This window comes from Ochlerotatus camptorhynchus, unplaced genomic scaffold (genome assembly GCF_037179485.1).
Source record: "Ochlerotatus camptorhynchus isolate MF236.1 unplaced genomic scaffold, CSIRO-AGI_Acam_v1.1 ptg000033l, whole genome shotgun sequence".
Classification (NCBI taxonomy): Eukaryota; Metazoa; Arthropoda; class Insecta; order Diptera; family Culicidae; genus Ochlerotatus; species Ochlerotatus camptorhynchus.
Window position 1 is genome coordinate 3985896 of NW_027040524.1, and position 22448 is coordinate 4008343.

Below are 22448 nucleotides of genomic sequence, written 5' to 3' on the forward strand. Positions count from 1 at the left end.
GAAACTTCCTATATTTACCGTAACTTTAGCAGCAGAGTAACTCCACCAGCTGTCAAGACACAATTCGGAATCGGAAAACGCACACCGCGAAGCTACCTAAATGTAGGATCTCCTGTACACTGCTCTACGGTCTGCACCACACAAACGAAGGAGGTCAAATTCTTTTTTGGAAAATGCCACAACACTAACTCTTCTTTCGCTCTCCTATGAAATTCACATTCTCTCATCTCAGGTTCCCCCACTGAAACCGCGAGTAGAGCATAACAACACACACAAACACATCAAATAAGACTCACTTGGCTCACTGATTAGGGTGGTGTGCACTTTATTAGTAACTGTTCGTTCTACATGTCTACTCAACCAGATATTTCACTTTGGGATAACATTAGCAATTACTTAGTATTATTTTAAAAGTAGATGAACTGTTGATGTTAAGATTCCTAGCTAACTAGTGAATTTCATAAGACAACATATATATGGTAACCGCAGTTAATTTCATATCTTTAGGAAATCCCTTCCTCAATCAACGTAAATTTAGATTTATGAAACGAATAAATATAATCTTAATATTCCTTGTATAAATTAAATCAGATAGGTATCAGATAAATATTTTTTTTCCTTGATTTGTTTTCCGTCGATTTTGTTTTCCGTGCTGAGCACCAATGCTACCGACGCCAGGGGAACCAGACGCCAGCTCCCACACCTGGACCCTACCTATCGACCCATCAACTCACGAACCGGGACCAACGGCTTTACTTCCCTTCCGAAGGAAGGCGTGATTAGAGATGTTATGCCTCAGAACATCCCGGCGGCCTGCTGGGGTGAGAGGTACACCACCGGCGCCGCTGTACATAAATAATGTACACCCAGATCGGTCAAAACTGAACCTTCCCAAACAAGGAAAAAATATTATTTATGTATCTGATTTAATTTATACTATATTTATTAATATCACAACTCTATTTTTTTTTTGATTTTGAACTGTTTAATATTCTTAATTTTACGAGACATCCGACACCGAAAAATGAAAATGTTAAATGTAGTGTAATTATCAAGATTTGATACTTTAAAAAAATCATGGCCAGGACAAAGTTTTAGGATTCTGAGACTTTGAACAATTGTGTACACAAATTTAATGAGAATGCTAAATGAGTTTTGTGAATAACTGTAGAGATAATTCCAAAATGAATTCTGTGAATAATTCTTAGGTAATTCGACTAGGAATTCCAAATACTTTTGAGTATTCAAGAAAATTGTAATGAGAACTGAAGGTGAATTCCAAGGTAGTTCTGAAGAGACTTTTATGTGGATCGTGGATACCTCTGGCGTCATGGTAACGTTGCGATCTCAGGTTTTCCCAGTTCAGTGGCCACCACGGCAACATAAGCGAATTTCTCGCTAAGAGAATCGATCAACAATGATAGGGCCTTTTCTCGTGTTACGCGCGAAATGTTTAAAAAAAATCGATACTATCGCTTATTACGTAAGTGTAAATTTATATTAACGTAAGGTCGCCATTCACCGTTCACTGTATACTAAATATATTTGTCTAAAAATTTGCAAATTATAGCAACACAAATTTCAAGTATATTATGGTGAATGATAATATTGATTTTTGTTGTAATAAATTAAAGAAATAATGGCAATAAGTATGCAGTGAGCGGTGAGTTTGTGTAATATACACTTCTATAAACTTCATTGAAAATTTCCAATATGAAATCGACAAATTCAACTTTTCGTTTTATTCGAAATAAACCTAATGTACAGTAAGTAGGGGGAGGAGGGGCATAGTGAGCATACCGCAGTTAGACCCTGGATGAAACAAATCAACTGGTAGTAGGTTCAATTTCATTATGATATTGATCCTACCACCAATAAATTTGTTCCGAACGACCGGAAGTCCAAGCTGGTGCACGGGATGCTCACTATGCCCCTCCCACAGTAAGTAAACCGAGGGAAAATTCATCACTTATTTCAGAAAAAGGTGAATATTTTGTTTGAGTGTAGCTTATTTTTTAATTATTTTTAAAACCATGGTGCACAGGTAACAAAACCTAATTCAAAGATGTATCAAATAACAAACGTAACTATTAATATCATCTATTGTTAGTGGCAAATATCAAAATATCACATAGCAGCGAAATCGATCAAATGTTTTTAGATTAATTTTTATGAGATGTTCCAATGTTAAATGTCTGTAGAATGTGAATTATGTTTATAACAATCTAAAAATTGTTCATATGCGTGGAAAGAAAAAAGGATTTCATAACCAACTCCTTGAGAAATATTGCTAAAAACGTGGTATTATCCTACATTAATGAAATTCGAGTAAAAACAACTTGATTTTCAACAGTTTGTTTGATCAACTTCACCACGGTTATCATTTTGCGCCCGGTTTACGGTACCCACTATGAATGACTCATCGTTTTTTTAAGAAGATGAGCGAAACTTCACCCACTAATGGGTTTTTGTCATGTTATAAATCTTATAAAAGAGCGAAGTCTAGCACTATCCAGAGAAATTCTGAACATGACTGTTAATAAATTAAATAGTACCGCATTATCTTGACACGATTTTTCTTTTTGAAAATCATTTAAATATCTGAAACATGGCAAATAGAAACAGCTTATGTGATATATTTTTTATGATAAAAAAAAAACTTTATTTTTAAAATAAAAACAACCATTTCACTTAAACGCAACGTAAAAAATATAGCTGTATCACTTTATTGTACGCGAATTTCATACAGTGGTGATTCCACGTGCATCGGATAAATCTACCTGCCAGCAAATCGCATACCGAACTGTTACGTTAAATGTGTCATCAAAAAAATCTATATCTAGTGTTAGGTATATGCTTTCATTTAGCATTGACGTGAACATTTTTTTTTTAAGTTTTTCAAACATTATCACAAGTTGTAAAATCACGCCTCATAGGAAAATTAAGATTGCAAACTGACAACTGATGTAAAAGCTGACAAGCTGTAAAAACATTTGAACTCTAGTTTTCAAATGTATATTAGAAATTTTCTCTAATATTGAGCAGCATGTGAAATGTGCCAAATGTAAACAATGCCTTTAATCGTCAATTTCTCGTGGATTAAGGCTTTCTTTTTTCCTTTGGATTCGTCTTTTCAGACAGGCTAAGACCATGACTGGTCCATCTCGCCAGGATTAAGGCTTACTTAGGCAAACCAACATCAGCGTCTGGTAGAGGAAGATTGCTCTATCAGATAGTGTAGTTAAATTGCAAGAGAGTGTGGTTCGACGTTTAAAGGCATGCTTTACATTTGTCACATAAGCCCTTTTCATATGTTTCTTGGGTAATGTATGTTTTCTTGACTTGATAAAAAGTTCTACCCAGCAGGGTATCGTAAACTAAATAAATTACAATTACACCCGTAGCAGCACTGGATTTAGATTGATAAGTTAATATGTATTTAATCTCTGGTAAAAAGTTGATAAGACTGGTTTGTCATATCAGCAGCTGACTTCCGGGCAACAATTGCATCGTAGGGAAAGAAATTTCTACATATTACGCTTAAATTTATGCCTGGAATTCAGCTGCGGCATATCGAATAGCCATTTTCTGTGTATCAAGTGCGGCCCACCCTAGCGTCCACAAAACGTGCACACGTTCAATATAATCTTGACACTATACATGTCTGTGTTAGTACGAGGAGTTCCAACTTACTTTAGCAAAAATTTCTCTGCAGGCTCGGGTCTGATCAGTGTTCCACCGTGTAGGAAAAACGAGAAGAAAAAAGTTAGCAAATTTCTGCGACTCCACACACTTCCGGGAACGTAAAATCGGCCTTTTCTGTATTTTAAATCTTTCACTGATAGCAAATCACTCACTTAATATCGATTTTTTATGAAATATGGTTGAACTTTTCACTGAAAATATACGAGAAGCACGTAAATATCACTTTTTCACTTCAGCACACAATCAACCGTATGCATATCTGCCGCATTCAGCGAAAAAGATACGTACACCGCGAGACGACGTATTTTTGCCTTTTGATCAGAGCGAGTTCGGATTTCAAACTGCCGTTCAGTTCACTCTTCACTCTCGATCGTACGTAAGCCTTAGATGATTTTTTTGGCGTTCAACTTACCTGCACTGTAAAGTAATCGTTCAGAAAGCTGGCCGATGTCGGAATTGCTCTAATCGATGTCAAGTCAATTAAACATTGACTACCGGATCGAGAGTGAGTAACATGAACCGTGTATTTGGGCCTTTTCAGACTCAGACGATGACGGCGTTGATGGACTGATGGAGGCTCGGTTGGTGAAAAGAAACTCTACACATTCCGAACATAAGTCTACACAAATAAAACAGTTTGACAGTCCGAGGGGCATATGAAAGCCAATGATACAGAGAGAGGGGTAGCAGATGGTGAAATATTATTGGTTAGTACACTCAAAAAAATTATCACATATCTAATGGATGCAAACCATGTGAATTTCACATAGCTTTCATGTGATCACATAGCTAAAAATCCCACCACAAAATCACATGAATATTATGAGGCCGATGAAATTCATATGAAAAATCATATAAAATTAACGTGATCGCATAAATGTTATGCGAAATTAAGATGAATTCCATTATTTTGTTTATGGATGAAAATCATTTGCGTTTCCAATGGAAGCTACATGAAAACTATTTTCGGTGATAAAACAAAAAATCAACGTTAACGCAAGTAGTGACGTCACTAATTGCTTGTATCGTACAGGGGTTTTACTCACACAACTTAACCAATTGCTTCACCTCGGTAATCTAGCTCATTGTATGAATGCATCAGCACAGCAGCTCCGTTAGACCAATGACGTTTATGCTCGCCGTTTTGCGCGCCGGTGGGTTGCTGGTGACGGCGAGCTGATTGGTAAATCACCGACAAACCGACATGAAACTTAAACTTATCTTTTGCTCATGTGTTTCACTTATACATTTTTGCCAAAACATCAGCCTTATACATATTCCATAATACAAACCACATAGGTCCTGAAGGAATGCATAAACGGTATGTGCGACCATTTATACATGCACGCAGTAAAAAATTACCGTCGAAACAAACATATTTGAGGTAAATTTAAACGTAATTTCAGTTTGTTCTGGCCACAAACATAAACTTGGTTGATTTCAAACGTATTCCATGTTTGAAGCCATTGTTAATAATTTTTAAAACAAAAATATTGTTAAGTTTATTTAAAAAATATTCGTGTTGAAAATAAACGTGAATATTTTTGGTTGATTTGACAACTATATGTGATCAAAAATAAATTAATTTAACATTTGAATGCGGGATAAAACAAAATATTTAAAATGGATAACAAATAAATGGAAATCAAAGAGAGTACCAGAGCTGAGCCAAAAAGTTGAGCACGTTATTTCGGGACCTTCTAGTCTTAAAGTTACCTCTATGGTAATATCATAGAGGTAACTCTAAGACCAAAAGGTCCCGAAGAAACGTGCTCAATTTTTTGGCTCAGCTCTGGTACTCTCTTCGGTCCCGAGCTAATCGATTCACCCCTCGAAACATAGGAAAATCCACGAAACCCTCATTTTATCTGTCAAACGTTCATAGCGAACCAAAACAAACATAGTGTAGTACTAGAATTTCGACTAGAATGGGGTACGTTAATCGATTTGTTTGGGCATCGATGGAGCTGAGGAATAATGAGGTAAATTCTACACAGTATTTTTAAGGAGCCAACTCTAAGAAGGTAATAATAGCAATTAATAATCAAGCAACCATAAAAAGGTAAGAATGAATTTATTTATTTTAAATACAGTAATGACCCGATTTTGTCAGCCCCTCCACGCTTGAGACCTTTTTCTTTCAATAATTTCACATAACCATAATTCTAAATTTTTTCATTCATCGTTAAGAGGGATAAATTTAAAGTATACTTTGGTGCAATAGGTTCAAGGAGATTACTGAAAAAGGGCATGGGTTTTGTAGAACATTGGAAAACATTTTCAAAAAAGGAGACATGATTTATCACATATTTATGGTATTAATCTAATACACACATTTGATCACAATACGAGCCTAAAAGCTGCAGTGCCTACACAGCAAAAAAAGTTGTTGAATATTACATCGAAACTGATGCAACCAGGTCAATCCATCGGTTGTGTAATATCACATTGTACAATGTACATCGATTTTGCGAACAAAATTACATCCATTGATGTAATATTGTATCTGCTTTTTGCTATTACATCATTATTTCATACATCAGCTGGAATTACGTTGATCGATATTACATTTTTTTTTTTGCTGTGTAGTGAGCACCTTGAGCACCATAGCTTGAGTCGTCTGTTAGTATTGTGTATTGCATGGAGATATAATAAGATCATCAATCTTGATTACGCCCTTTTGTTTTTGTACTTTTTGTTTGACAAACTGTCAGTTTGGCCCCACTCACAGCGCCTATTTTTTTCGGATTCAATTGCGCCCTTTTACACAAATTTTATATCGTGGGTTTCTTTCGTTGTCTTTAATTAAATTAAATGCAAAATTTGAATGGTTGTGAAAACAAAACAATGAAATAACCACCATCATCTCTGATGGAATTCTCGTCTAACTTTTCAAAAGGTCCTATCTAACATTACACTCTTTTCGAGAAAAACGAGGTTGAAGATTGACAAAATCTTTTTTGATACTATTTTAAACCAAATCAACCTTTGACATTTTTAAGACCTTTAATAGTAAAATTGAAATTGAAATTATAATCTATCCGTTTCATACATTTTTTTTCTATGAAAACGTGAAAAATGTTACATAGGACATTTTGCTCTTGTCAGGTACATGTTATATAGGGCGTTTTGTTATAATCACAGTTACATAGGTCATTTATGTTTTCAACATTATTGTTTGTTTTTAAGCATTATGAGTGCATAATTTAAGTTATACGAGTTAAACGAACAATATGAGTATTGGACAATGCATCAACTTTTTTTTAGCGGTATATCGCAACACTGCCCACAGATTGTTTTGGGCGATCGTTGGTGGTCGCGTGAGCTGCTTTTTATTTGATAACAGTGTTATTTTAGGGGCTGCAGAATCACATTGTTTTGGTTTGTTTGAACATTTTAGACGTTTTACTCGTATAAACACAAAGGACCGAAGTACAGATCTGCATTGTTTTGGTTTTTCTGATACTTCAGACGTTTGTCTTGATGAACATAGTCAAACGTCTTATGTAACAGTGAAACATCGTTAATGCAAATTTGGACTTCAGACGTTTTGTTAATTTAGAATTTTCTCAATTCAATTGACATTAATCTGAATGTGTGTGTGTGTGTGCTTATGTTCTTAGGTACAAATGTTACAATGTGCATTTATAAACTCGATTTGTTCACATTTGTTACTTAGGACCTTTTGAAAAGTTTTTATTTTATTCCGCAGCGGTAATGATCGGGGCTGATAAATTACAATTACGTAAGATCCTATTAAGAATTTTCTTGGACTGCAGTCTTGTTCCGAAAAATTTCATTAAATTAGGACTGTTCTAGATAGAGCTGGAATAAGGGCCAATGTCGCAATGGGCTGTAACTGAGAAAAATGAATCTGAAATTTTGAGCAAGAAAAATCAAATATAAAATAATCTATAAACCCATTACAAAAACTTTAATATTTTATTGGTTAGAATTAATGTAAGATAAATAAAAAAAATATTTTTATTTACGCCTTATTGATTTATAGTATTTTGCATCGCCCCGAGGTAATTCGCCCGGCATTGTCTGTTTCGCCTCAACTTTTACGTTCATTTTCCTAACGATTTGTTACTATCGACCTTTTGCAGTTTGCTATATTCCAGATACATTCATGTATTGTTGTGTTTTCGCTTCTTTTTCATGTATTTCGATCAGGTTAACAATGTTTCCTTTTGATTACCATCCAGTAATTGCAAATTATATCTTTCGCCTTGTGTTGAGAAAATGTATCTGTTTCGACACATCTATATACGGGAGTAAGCGGGCGGAAGAAACAACTCAATTTGTAAACAAATAAAAGTTGGTTTCGCCCTTATGTTTATTTTTGGAAAACAATATTTTTTCCATGTTTTAAGAAAAAGAAAAAAAATCCATTTTTTTATATCGTTTTGAAGTATTTTAATAGTAGTATATATAACGTGATGCATTATTCCAGTTCTATCTAGAGTTTACATAGCTTTCCAGCTATTCATCATTTTATACCTTCTAAAAATGATATGAAGAGTTGGTATATTCAGAAAATATTATCAGAGGCAACTTTGCAGAGAACGATGCCCATCAATTTGCAAAAGCATACAGTTAGGTTGGTAACATTGATTTGTATGGATTGGACAGTCGGATTATCGAATCAACTACGCTAATCCAGCAACAAATTTGTCGGACTAGCGGAGGGATAATGTATTCAGAGGAGAGCAATTTTTGGACCCTAAGAATTCTTTAACAATTTTTTGTATTGATCCTACAAACTCTCTAAAATTCTGATAAGAAATCCATAATTCAGTAGTTACACTACTGAAATCTGCAAGTCCCTTCGAGTTGACATGGCATTCATTTCAGAGTGATCCTTAAATCCTACTCCGTCTTTTTTGTCTTGTAAATCTCCTTATTTCCGAAAATATGACAAAAAATCAATAATTCTTTTTCCTGGAATGAACTTTTCTCGAAGTTCCCATTTAACTATCCTAAGCATTGCCTAAAGATTTATTTTTATCTATCCTTAGAATTCCATTAGAATGCTTCTCAGCATTGTTTCCTACAAATCCTTGAGACTCTCTTAAACAATTCTTTCCTCTCCAGAATTTATTTAGAGCTCTCTTCAGAGATCGATTCTTTTAGATTTCTGCATAGTAGGGTAGAGAACTACTTCGGCCTAATCGCCCATTTTGGGCCTATCGAGCAGAAAACTTCAAATAAATCCATGATTTCAGAGTTAACATGTCAATTATGCGTTTGGTACGATTCTTTAGTTAATAAGCTACCAAACGAAGTCAATGAGAACGCATGATATGAAGGTTTGCACCCATTATTCCCAAAAACAAAAGAAGCGCTCCGACCGAATCAATTTTTATCTTCATTCGATAGGCCGAAGTGAATTCATTGGCGTTTCAATTGCGTTTCAATGCGTTAGGCCGAGTTTAGAATCCGTACGCCTTTTGACAATATCTCAACGATTGGTTTCTCTTTATCAAATCTTACGGTACGTACGGAAAGGTAAATAAATTTGGAAGCCATCAGTAATAGTAACATTCCTTTTGGTGCTAAACTGCGCTAGATTAAGAAAGACTAAGTGCGGGTTGTGCTTAATAGGCCGGAAATGGGTTAGTTAACCCTATCCTTTTAATTTATTTTGTATTGGATATATTATTTGATCCAGAATTCCTCATATCGTTAAAATTTTCCTGTAATTCTAATCACAATCAAAATTTTCTTCAGAATGGTCGGCAAATTTTTATTCTGTAACTTTGGAAGTGTTCATAACAGAGTTCATAATCATGGCTCATACACCCAACCTAGAAATGTAAGATTCAATTTGATTTGCACAAAAAGTCTTGATTTGCGCTTGAAATCTTGAAGTTCATAAAATAATTTGAATTTAGATATTTCTTATATTTGTAACAGTGTTTAGGTTTACAACATTTTCAAATTTATAAAGGTAGCAACACATTTGAAAACTGGGAAAATTTGATTTTTACTGAATTTTTGCATTTGAATTCCTTTGTTGAGAAGCATGTAAGTAGATCCCATGCTAAAAAAATGACGCGGTCGAAAGGCAGAAAAACATAATGCAGAATTATTGTAAGGCCGAATATTTCAAAAGGCATAACAAATCTAGAAGCAGAATTTCAAATGGGAGAACAATTTTCAGGAAATGTTCAAAGGCGGAATACTTAAAAAGGCAGAAAATGTATTGAATAAAATAATTACATTCATCAAAGGCCGAAAAGGTCACATGCGGGCAAGTGGTCCACTTGACTCGTGCGTGCCTTTTTCAACCTCTTGGAATTTGGAAATCAGGGATTCTGCCATTTGGGAATTCAGCATTTTCAAAAATGCTGCCTTCTCTTTTAATTCCGCCTTGTTTTCTAAAAAATAATGCAAATGCTTGAAATATACTTTTGGTATAATTTCTTATTTCAAGTTATATTATTTTCTATTCCCCCGCTGAAAGTCTCTATAATAAAGAAATCAATCAATTTTTTATTCCCCACCCCCCCCCCCCCCCTCGCCAGAATCGAATGTTGTGAGATAAAAGTATAAGTATTCATTAATGGCGGTAAGCTCCAACTCTTCGGATTAAATCACGATCAAGCATGTCCGGCTGCTTTGATGTGGACATCAGATTTAATCAACACGACTCTAAACAAACATTTTGCGGATAATCCGCACAGGGAAGTGATTAAATGTTAATCCGAGGTTGGCGTAAATGAATAACTTGAACTTGGCTTAAACTCAGCTGCAAAAACATTCCCTGTTGTTTGATGTTCTGAACCATAGAGAAGAACTTCCTTCATCAAACTGTGGCAAAAATAGCGCGAAATTCGAAATAGCAAAACAGTAGATAGGAATAGCGGTAGAGAATCGATCAAAGCATATTTCGAAGAATAATAATACCTAATTATTCATCTAGATTTATCACTGATCTTTCATACTCCAGGGTGGCAACTGAATTTTCATTTTAAAATATCAGGTTTTTTCCCGGTTTTCCTGGTCAATAATAATAAAAAAAAATCCGTTTACAAATCATGTGTTTAGAAAATAATTGACTTGACAAATGTTAATGCTTCTATAAATTTAATTAGAAATTTGATTAAATTTTCCGCAAATTTTTAATAATTTAAAATTTTACCCGTTTTACCCAACAAAAATTACAATCAATCTTATTTAGACTTTCAGTACTCGCACCAACTTTTGAAACACGCCCTCCCCATGGACATGGAGGTTGACGGTACTGAAGCAAAGGGTTATGTTTATTTTTTTTTATATTTGCAACGATGATGATTTCCTATAGTGACACATATCACCTTCTTAATGCTTCAGTATGCCTCAAACGTTTAATTCTTGGTTGTTAATAGAACTTTCTTGAGCCGGCGCCGGTGGTGTTGTGGTAAGCGTGACTGCTTTCTAACACCCCAATGGGTCTGGATTCAATCCCAGCCGAGGTCGGTGGGATTTTTCTGAGGCATAAAAATCTCTGGTTACGTCTTCCTTCGGAAGGGAAGTAAAGCCGTTGGTCCCGGCCCATGTGAGTTGAATGGGTGCGATATCCTACGCAGGTGTGGAAGCTGCCTTCCTGCACATTCGATTGCCGTCAATGGATGGCAATCGATGTCCGTCGGTGATTGGCACTAGATTGCGGAACAGAGACCGACGTTAAATAAAGGAAAGAAGAAGAATTGAACTTCCTTGATGAAATCGGCTGCTTCATGCAGACTGAGCAATTCTGATTATAGTATCAGATTTGTTCTGTATACAGAGAAACTGGGAGGGCTTATTAGAAACTAGAATTAGAAGTAATGATCTTCTAGTTAATTTTGCATATAATTTTATTAATATTTTATTTTATTTAAGCATATTATTTTTGTTACAGTCAATTGGCATTAGCATACGATACAAAAGATTTAATATTACTTGCTCGTTTTTCCGTAAAATATTCAATATTTATTTTACTTGTAATTACTTTTGAAAGTTTTTTTCAAGTTTTTTTTGTGATCTGAAAATTTTCCCAGTTTGGTTAGAAGTTTCGAAGCTAACACATGTCCACAGGCCTAATAGAAAGATAGGCAGAAGAAGTGCATCATGAAGAATGGTTGCATGCAGGGTTGCTTCCGCTCACTTGAGTGATTTTCGGAGTTATGAATTTGTTACATGTTGTAATGGAGATTTGTGTTGCTGGATGCGGGAGGAGATTGGAGGGCGGGTTTTTGACGCATAGAGCCTGTCAATTTCGCTTTCAGAGTGTCGCAGTCAGCGGTTTTATGATTCGTGAGCGCTCGCGATTCGTAGAATCGTTGATTGTGACTGCAAGTGGATTTGGCGAGTTTTGTGTGTCGGACGCTTGCTTTTTGGCCTCTTCTTGTGTCTAACATGTGCAGAGTATCATTATAGCGTCTGTGGATTATGATATGCTCGATGACCCTGGAGGGATCTATTTTGCTTACTGAGCAGAAAATCATGGATTTAACCCCAAGCTCTTCCACAGCACAATAAATTGCCACCATCATTTGTATATTTGATATTGAACATTAACCTCGGAAACTATTTGCATATCAAGCGAAAACGTAGTCCTGTATTGTCGCGAAGCGTTATGGTTCTGAGATGCTCGATGACCCTGGAGGGATCGTTTTTGCTTACTGATCAGAAAATGGGTTTAATCCCAAGCTCTCCGTCATGACTCTTAAAATTCATGATCACTAAACAAAATGAATATGTTCTTTCGATAGCCGGCTATCGAGAGATTAAATAAACAACAAATAAAAAATACATACTTTTGGTTGCATCGCCAACTTGAGGTGAATCCTAACCGAATACCCTACCCAACCCTCCAACTCCGTAGCACTTATGAGTGTGTCGCTAAGTCGGTGGCCTCTCGTTAAGTAAGTACTACATCAACATTTCCTTCCCTATCCCTAGTTATGGTAAAGATGGGCGTGGCCGGGAATAGCGACAGTCATGCTTCTGTTACTCTTGTTTAGATTGGAACCAATGTTTACTCCCCAGCATTATTCCTGAAAGTAGTCTAACTGAGAATTTCAAAAGAAGTGAGTGTCGCTAGTATCCAATCTACGAAGTATATCATAACAACGCTAACGCTAACGCACCAACTTTTGAAACACGAGCACTCGCGCGTTGTTCAAAATACAACAGTATGTTATTTTTACCTTGAGGGCACTTCTTAAAACCTAATATTCTCCAAAATATTCTAGTATTGGTCTATGCATGTAAATTGGAGTCATAATGAGGGAATTTACGGACCACTAAGGGCATTTAAGTTAATAAATATGGGTAAATTCATTCACATAAGCGACTAGTGTACTAAAACTGTGCTGGTTGCCTTAGCTGGCAGCAGTGCTGAACCGGCAAGTATATAAACCGTGAATGATAAATGATTAATCAGCGAGAAATCGTTCTTGGCTTAGATTCTCCCCATTTGGACTAATGTTATCTACTAAAACATAGCTAAAATAATGTAAAGCAAAAAATTGACTCGCTCTACTAAGCGACCGCTTAACTGTACAAATAAATGTACTTAAAAACAGCTCAGCAATTAGATACGGTATGCCCAGCTTACAATTTTTGCTCGATTCTGAGTTCAAAGCAGCACGTAGCTATCATCGCCATCCAATTGACTCGAAAATACACAATACGTTTACTAAACTTTTTAGGTACATGTTGCTCATCTTGCAGCACGTTTTTAGTTTTGTGAAGTTTTAGCTTGAACGAAATTATTAGTTTAGAGCAGATTGAAAAAAAACGACAACATCCGTTTTGCTAAAACTTGTGCTATTATCATCTACATTCAGAAGCTATTTAAATTAAAAAAAAATCAACACGGCAACTAAGAATTACTCAGAGAGAGAACCACTTCTACTCAGAGGTATCAGAAATTTCTAAAAAACTGCAGCAACTCACGTTGATGGACTCGACAGATGGAAATTTTCAAATAACCCTGCTATTCCACCAGACTTATTTCTGACAGACAATGAATCAATTTGACAAACACCTTTTCGAAAATCGACGGATCAACGGCAGAGGGATTTTCCAACATTTTAGCTTATTTTAGAAGGGTCAAATTTAAGTGCAAATTAACCAAATGGAACACAGCTCGAGTACCTACAATTTTTAGAAATTTCTCATACAACTAAGTAGACGCTACTCTCTCTTTCTCTGAGTTATTCTCAGTGACCGTGAAGATTATTTTCCTGGCAAATTTTTCACATTCCCGACTTTTTCCGGTTTCCTGGTTCACTTGTCACCCTGTTACTCGCATTTCCAACTTAAAATCTTAAGGAACACTGCACTGCTCAGCAAGAAGTTGTCATCACGTTCTAAATAAATTTGAAAAAAATACAATTCGAATACCTTGTTATCGTGTATCTTTCCTTAACTTCTGAAGGACCATATTCTTTTGCTTACAATACGACACTCTTCCTATAGCGGTATTATTTTCCATCCAGGGTGTTATTTTTGGATTGGGAAATTCTAGAACAACATCCCGTTCCACCACAGATTGATCAAACAAAATTTCGCAGGCTTAGTTACGACGGCTGTAGCCTTGTGCCGATGGATTGGTGACTTGGACAACGATGTTGTTGAAGTCCAGGTGCTTCAACATCTCCTTGGTCTCTGGGTCAACCTCAATGATGTCCTGTTCCAGGGCGGACACTTCCGGCACGTAGTTATCTCTGCGCTCACGCTCCTCTTCCTGCAGCTTAATCGAGATACCACGAACTTGAGAGTGGCGCAGACGCTTCATCAGATGTGTCACGAAACTGCAATTCGAAGATTTTTGTAAGACATCACAACCTAAACTAGTAATGAGTTACTTACCCAGCGATCTTGTTACGCAGCGGCTTGGTTGGAATGATGGCCACCTCTTCAACGATACGCTTGTTTGTGTGGAAGTCCATCGTCAGGCGGGTGTAGTACTTCTCAATAATGACCTTAGAGGCCTTCTTGACGGTCTTGGTACGAACGCGACCCTATACAAAAAAAAAAAAAAAAAACACAAATTAGTAACATTTCTGATTCGAAATATTCCGCAATTGGAAGCGAAAATATTGGTGATGGTCCGGCAGTGTACCGACATTTTCCACATAACCTGTTCAATTTGAACTTGTCCCGGCGGAGAACCGCCAGAACCAAAGCCCCTCTACAAACAAATCTTGCACCATCTCAATTAGCAGGATTTTTGAGACTTTTGCGATGAAATTTTTTGAGGATCTTTCGTAACACCGCCTTTCCTTATAATATCGCTAACATTTTTCAATCTTAACTGCGGGAAACACTAAAAATTTCAATTATTTACCATTTTGATTCAAGTTTCGCTGCTGTCGTTCACTACGAAAACGTGAGGAAAAGAAATCAATGACGTCACGTCCTTCCGATGCTAAATTCTGACAGCTGTCATTTAGCAGAGCAGCCAACTGAAAATGCAGAAATGACACTGTCAAGCCCCAATGGTTCATAATTTCATGAATGGACTCCGTTTTATAAATAAGTGTATCCGTGGCTGAAGTGTGAGCGATCTCAGCTACACTGAAACAAAATCCATTGGAAAAAAATACTATACACGCCTCGATACACGCCCTGGTAAACATATACCCGAGCAAATACCATAAACGAACTGTATCCCGGATGGGTAAACTATCCCACAAATGGTTTGAAGGGGTATCTTTTCACACGTCGTTAAGCTCTTTTTTATGGTTATTTTTATTAGGGCGGTAATCAGCGTAAATACATTAATGAAAAAACAAATTAAAGAGGGGAAAAAACTAATTTATATAGAATTTAAATAGGGGAAATGGCTCTAATACTCCGTTCTCATTATATCCCGTTCACATTATAGCCTATATCACGTAATATAGGCTGTCTTGCAATGAGCACCCATACATAGGATTTCCAGTGAAAACTAGATGTATAAGTGCTCATTGCAAGACAGCGTATATCACGTGATATACACTGTAATGTGAACGGGGTATTACGCTCGATGGCGAGATGATATAGATATCAAGTGGAGGTGTTCACACTACGCTGGCGTGATACAGCATGACGTTTATGCCAGATCATAAACAAAAACAATAATGCCTCAGAATCATTTGTATCAAAACATAAATGTAATAGATGCGATTTTTACGTATTATTTAACTATAATATTTACCATTTATGTGCTCGTAATAAATATTAAAAGGATGTGCGTGGGACTGTGAAGAATTTATTATTATTCTTGTTCTGTAATACAACCGATTCAACGGAAAAATGTTTCTGAATGAATTAATATTATTATTTAATTGAATCGAATACTAATTATCATCAAATTCAGTTCACCAATTCGAGATATCATCCCAACTCTATGCGATATGGTCGCACCATCTATGATATCGTTTGTGTATGGTACCCGTTTATAAGGGAATACAAACGTCTGTATGTTGTTAACCTGTAAATTTGAACCTAATTTTAAGTTATGGAACGCCACTTAAGACATTTATTTCAAATCGAGTCTTTCAGAGGCCAACCTCACTCAAATATATAAAATGTCTACCCTTTGATCTAATGATGTGGTTTTTTTTTCTAGATACTTTGTATGCCTACAACCAGCTCGCTAAGATCCTTTATTGGATCTAAGGGAATTTTCTGAAGGCCATGTATTAGAGTACCCCAGACCGAATTTTCTAAATTTTGACCTCTGATATCTCATGAATCAGGTGAAAAATTACAAACAATATTCTTTTAAAGTCAAACTTCTCCACGGAATAGTATTGGCTGAGTTGTAGCATTTCTCCTGAAAAAGTACCGGTGGCCTGTTGAAAGATATTTTTACACACATTTTTACTACGGTCTCATACATGAAACACAATCATGCTTCCATACAAACCGTGACCCAAATGTGCACAAGAGTAAGGTAGCGTGCTGACGGCCTATTAACCATACGTAGAAAGTAGCGAGATTACTCCAGATGATCCCTCTCAGTACGATCTTATCCAATAAACTGTCTGGGACTCCTCCTTCTAACTTACCCAGATTATCCAAGATTTTCATCCGAGAACACACAATCACCACATGGAATGAACGGCTTAAATGTAATGAAAATCTTTGATCAACATGGTGATTATATTCTGCTGCACTACGATCTGCAACTCAGTCAGGTGGCTTATCCGATAGAGACTGCAGTCTACTTTATAGCTACGCCTTTAGCGACTGAGCTAAGGGAGACCCATATATGTATCCCTATTCGATGTGATCAATTTGCATGTCAAGATGATGATTTTTATACGCAGTTCACTATTAACCCACATTCTTGTTTTCGTCTGAACCATACAAAACAAACATTTGTTTGTGTGGTTCGAACGAAAGAAGAATATGGGTGGTTATCTGCATTTGTTTTCAGTCAGAACACGGTCATCAGGAAGGGAACTATGATTTGATTGATGTAATAAATGAATTAAATATCTACGGCTCAATTTTCTCATGTTTTGTTCATTTGAATTGCAAAAGTGACAAACACAAACATATTTTTTTGGCATGCAGTAAATCATAATAATCATTAGACAAATAAAACAAAATCGCTCCTACTATAATGTACTCTCGATCTGTCTCGTCCCGTTTATGTACATCGTCTAAGTGTACCCGCAACATTTGCTTCTATCTGCTCATCAGGATACTAATCGGACGCCACCAGTTCTTCAGCAAACTCCTGGTCCGGAATCGAGGCAATTTCATCAGCAGACTCATCTTCGGTTAGACTCCCTCCTTCTAATCGTCTATGTCGGCAATGATCACCTTAATCACGCCGATCTGCAGCTCGAATAAGTGATGTTCAGGGGGAAGAGGAATTAAATTCAATGATTCCGCTGCCAGGTAGTAGCGTTCTAGAGGATGAAGAGCTTCAGCTTCGTTCCTTATAGCGAATTTGTTTATTATCCGGGTTGGAACCAGTTCCAACCCAGTGCGAAACCGAACTTTTTGTCAGTGCGAACCTCAACCTGAGCTGGGTTTTAAAAACAAACGATCAAACTGACGTTTGTCAGAAAACAAGCAGACCCAATCTTGATACCTGATCCAGGTTGGAACTGAATAATAAACGAATTCGTTATTAGTTGCACATGGACACTGAAAGTAAAAGTTGATGAGGTGATAATTATCGCTACACTAATTTTAGTTTTGAAATTTACCTACAACATAGCGAATGCTCTTTCTGATTCTAGTAGCATTTTCTAAATCGGTAGACTTGCAATCCAGAAAGGAAGGGCTCGGAATTGCTCACCCTGGAAGTATGACCCTTGACGGAGAATGATAACAATAATTCTGCGAGAAAAAGGAGGACACGTCTTGCATTTTGTATTTTGTTTTGTTTTGTGTATCAATTCGACGGGATGACAAGAAAATGACATTTGATGCCAAAAAATACCGACCAGCTCTATCATAGCCTGGTTGCCAGCCACTGCTTTTCAGATTTTTATCAAGTACATAACATGATATGAGCTATATCATGAACTATTCGTGATATAGGTTGACAGATCGTTTGTATGGGATATCACGTAATATAGAACGTGATATAGCTGGTATATCACGAATCGCTCTATATCACGTGATATTGAGTGTAATGAGAACGGGGTATAATGTTGGCCTATGGATCTAATATTGGGCCCATCGCTAAAAAGCTGCTATTTATCAGTTTTATCTAGATGAACGCGTCATGGGACGGTTCCAATGGGTATTTTTTAGGGCAAATTAGGGTCATTTAGGCCAACATTACATCCATTTCCCCTATGATGGGGTAGCTTGGTTTTTTTTTTATTAATATCGGAGTTTTCTTATTTGAAATTCGTGGTTGTTTTCAGTGAAAATTCCGTATCACTAATTTGCTCAATGAGTTCCCTTTTTTTTCCGTTCGACGACATCGGGAATGCGCTCCCGGATATATTGATTTGGTGAGTACGTTCCAGTTGAGGATTGTTCTTGTACATTTCTCGATTGCATTTTCGAGGGGACGTGTCTGCTTTTGTGGGCAGTGCGTTTGATGGTCGGTTTGGTAGTATCCTTTTAAATATAATGTCTCATGTCCAAATAACCTCGATTTTCGGTCTATTGATTCAATACTTTAGTATTATATTTTCAAAACATACAATGATGCATTATGTCATTTCATGGCACATAAAACAAAAAGTGTGTGTATATGACCCAATAATCTAGGTTATTTGGATTTTGTTATACATCTTTATTTTTTATTATATTTTTCATTTTACTACATATTTTATATACATTATATATTACATGATTATATATAAATTCATAATGTAAATTACAATAAATACTGGGACGGGAGGGAGCATCAGGGCATCATTGAAGTTGTAACTGGACAATGGAGTGGAGTGCCAACCGAAGTCTAGGAGGGAATGTGTATTGTCATTTTAGATAGTTACATTTCACTCCAACAGTTGCAATGAATTTGACGCGCTCTTCTTAAACAAACCATCCCGTGGAAAGCTTAACATGTATTGCGAATTTCGTTATTCATTTTGTTGGATCATATTGTTGGAAGGAGATTCTCTTATTCCCGCGGGTTTCGCGTAAGTGTCTCTGCTTACGGGCCCGTCCAACCCTTTTTGGCCCTTCATACAGCAGTATGTTGAATTCAGAATGATGACGGAATTTGATCTTGCTGTTGAGTGGAGCCGCATGCAGGGCAAGACCCAAGCTAGGATGGTGGCTACTTACATACATACATACATACATACATATCGGAGTTTTCTTATTTGTGTCAATGATAAAATAAAGAATGAAATAAATATAAATTACTTACCCTCTAGCTTGTTCATCGTTGCTCTGTGCAGTTTGGACAGTAGTTCCTCAATTTTTCTGCTATAATTGCTGAATTTTTTTGGCTTAGGCAAATGATGTGCGCATCAACGAAGCAGGATGCAGCAAGGTTTGAAATTTTTTCTCGAGTTATTTTTACCCATTACTGAGTATACATTTGTTTTACTGGTACTACATTCTTAAAATGAGTACTTTTTTCAAATTTTGAGATCTCCTAATATACACGGTTTTTGACAGCTGCATATAAACATAAAAAATGTGTTTTTTTTTACTCATTAATGTGTTAACGCTGGTGACCGTGTATTGCTGGTTCAAATTGAATACTTTCACCAATAGTTTTTTTTTTTGCAGAAAGCAATTTAATTAAATTTTACTATTATTTCTATCAATATACGCTTCCTCTCTTGATTCGTTATTAGCACAGAGAACAGACATGGAGGCTGGAACAAAATTTCTCTAAAAACTTGTGTAAGGATTCCTATTTGACTTAAGCGCCATTAACGGCGACTTCCCCACTTAAAACCCCTCTTTGACAACATGATGGCGCTGGCGTTGCACAAATTACACTAGACACTAAGTGCTAGTAGCACCAAGTGGTAATTTTCAACAGAAAATTTATCGATACTAGCGCCAAGTTGGTCGAAAGTGGAAAATTTAGAGAGAAAATCAGGAGATGCTAACACCACGTAACGGCGACGTTCCCACTTATTTTACACAAATTTCTGACCGAGCTTCAACGTCTGTTCTCTGTGTTATTAGGTACACAGCAAAAAAAAATGTGATATCGATCAATGTACTTCAAGCTGATGTATGAAATAATGTCATAGCAAAAAGCAGATACAATATTACATAAATGGATGTAATTTTGTTCGCAAAATCGATGTACATAGTACAACCACAAACGAAGTGACATTAAAATAATGTGGTTCACTGTAATAGAATTTTCTTGGAAGCTTGTGTCATCATCCACCAGATGGGTTAGTTTTTTTGTTTTGATTTGAACAAAGTTGATTTTGTGTACAATGATTCTTTGACAGTGTGCAAAGAGTGCGTATCATTTTGTCATTTTTTTATGCATTTCAGTTTTGAGTAGAGTGAAAGAGATAGAACCAAAACATTCTAGTACATTTGGTGAAAATGCTAGTTCAATCTAGTAGTAGTGTTGCCATGTGGTACAATCCAGTAGTAGTGGTGTTGCCATGTGGTACACTGAAAAATTGAAATAGCAGGTTAGTCACTGAAGTTTTCGAGCCGCTCCGTCTGTCACTTCGTTTGTGGTATAACGTTATATTACACAACCGATGGATTGACCTGGTTGCAGCAGTTTGGATGTAATATTCAACAACTTTTTTTCTGTGTACTAGATACTGCAGGTACTGCAGCGTGACGTCACGAATGAACTCAGTGTTAATCGGCTGAACCTTTTTGACAGTTCAGTGGTACCGTTTACAAGCACTTAGGCTCTGAACCATTTGGTGGATTATTTTAACTTTTAGTTAAAATTTGACAGATGAAAAGTTATCGATTAACCCTGCTATCCGAGCATGGTTATTTCTGACAGACAAGAAGTTAAATTTTGACAACCGTGGCTCGAAAACCGGCCGATCGACAGCACGGGGATTTTCGAACATAGAAAATAACTTTCGAAATGTCACTTTTAACCACGAGTTAAATTTAACTCGGCAAATGGTTCACAGCCTTAGTCGTTTTTTCGAAAAAAAAAAATATTCTAAAATTTTCGAATTTTAACTTAAAAGTTGTCGATGAATGTTGGTGGTACTGTTTACGTGGACTTAGTTGATTTTTTTTTTTGGTTAGATTTTCTCGATAATTGTTTAGACTGCAGTGAGATATAAACCACATGTCTGCATTGTCGACGAGGAACATCCTTTCACCACGCTGTTCCTCGACAATTTGCAAGTTAAAATTCGCAAATTTTAGAATATTTTTTTTGAGAAAACGACTAAGGCTCTGAATTATTTAACGATTTTTTTTTAACTTTTGGTAAAAATTTGACAGATGAAAAGTTATCGATGAACCCTGATATCCGAGCATGGTTATTTCTGACAGACAAGAAGTTAAATTTTGACAACCGTGGCTCGAAAACCGGTCGTGACAGCACGGGGATTTTGGAACATAGAAAATAACTTTCGAAATGTCACTTTTAACCGAGGGGGGCGACACATCTAAATCTCAAGTTTAGATGCTCAACAAATCTCACACTACACAGCAAAAAAAGTTGTTGAATATTACATCGAAACTGCTGCAACCAGGTCAATCCATCGGTTGTGTAATATCACATTGTACGATGTACATCGATTTTGCGAACAAAATTACATCCATTGATGTAATATTGCATCTGCTCTTTGCTATTACATCATTATTTCATACATCAGCTTGAATTACGTTGATCGATATTACATTTTTTTTTGCTGTGTAGCGAATAAATCTTCAAACAATCTTCTTTCATTTGTCGCATCTACTTGCATCGCTCATCAATTTTTTGCAGGAAATCTTCAGAATCGTCATCAATCTTCTTTCTATCTACTCAGCGTGCGCGCAGCTAGTCACAGCAAAACACAATCATTTTTGCATCGTAGATAGAGTCGTCCCCCTCGCTTTTAACCACGAGTTAAATTAAACTCGGCAAATGGTTCACAGCCTAAGTGCATGTAAATTGGGTTCTTTAATTTTGAAAAATGTTTCGTTTTTTATACATCATCTGAAAGAGCTTCGTTTTCGGAGCACAGCGATATTTTTTTCGAACCCACACACTTTCATCTCGATTTTTAAATCAAGATGTAAAGCAAAATAATAACTTCACTGTTTGACACTAAACTAACAAACTGACAGCTCGCTCCCATACAAAGTGACACCGAGGGACGCAAATAAGGTGATTTTTGCAA

At 36.4% G+C, this 22448-nt stretch overlaps 2 protein-coding genes across 8 annotated transcripts in view; both read right to left on the reverse strand.

The window, feature by feature from the left end:
* Positions 1-4061, reverse strand: part of Eb1 (microtubule-associated protein RP/EB family member 1) — a 34153-nt gene extending 30092 nt beyond the window's left edge. For 2 of the 7 annotated variants that reach the window (XM_065231585.1, XM_065231621.1), the window contains exon 1: positions 3694-4058. The gene's annotated coding sequence lies outside the window, so the exon portion shown is untranslated. Of the gene's footprint in view, positions 1-18; positions 178-3693 lie in introns of those variants that run through there. The other 5 variants (XM_065231593.1, XM_065231627.1, XM_065231615.1 and 2 more) reach the window with 5 other exon arrangements.
* A 10137-nt stretch (positions 4062-14198) lies between these two features.
* Positions 14199-15139, reverse strand: RpS17 (ribosomal protein S17). The gene is made up of 3 exons (XM_065231218.1): positions 15032-15139; positions 14554-14705; positions 14199-14495 (listed from the first exon to the last, which is right to left on the reverse strand). Exons 1-3 carry the CDS (start codon positions 15032-15034, stop codon positions 14258-14260), a joined length of 393 nt encoding a protein of 130 aa, XP_065087290.1. The 5' UTR covers positions 15035-15139; the 3' UTR covers positions 14199-14257.
* Positions 15140-22448: the final 7309 nt, after the last annotated feature.

What these genes read in the sequence shown, in the direction of transcription:
- RpS17 (XM_065231218.1), bottom strand. An exon ending in CTGCGTAACAAGATCGCTGG is followed by an intron (nt 14,496 to 14,553) that starts GTAAGTAACTCA and finishes TTCGAATTGCAG; the next exon opens with TTTCGTGACACATCTGATGA.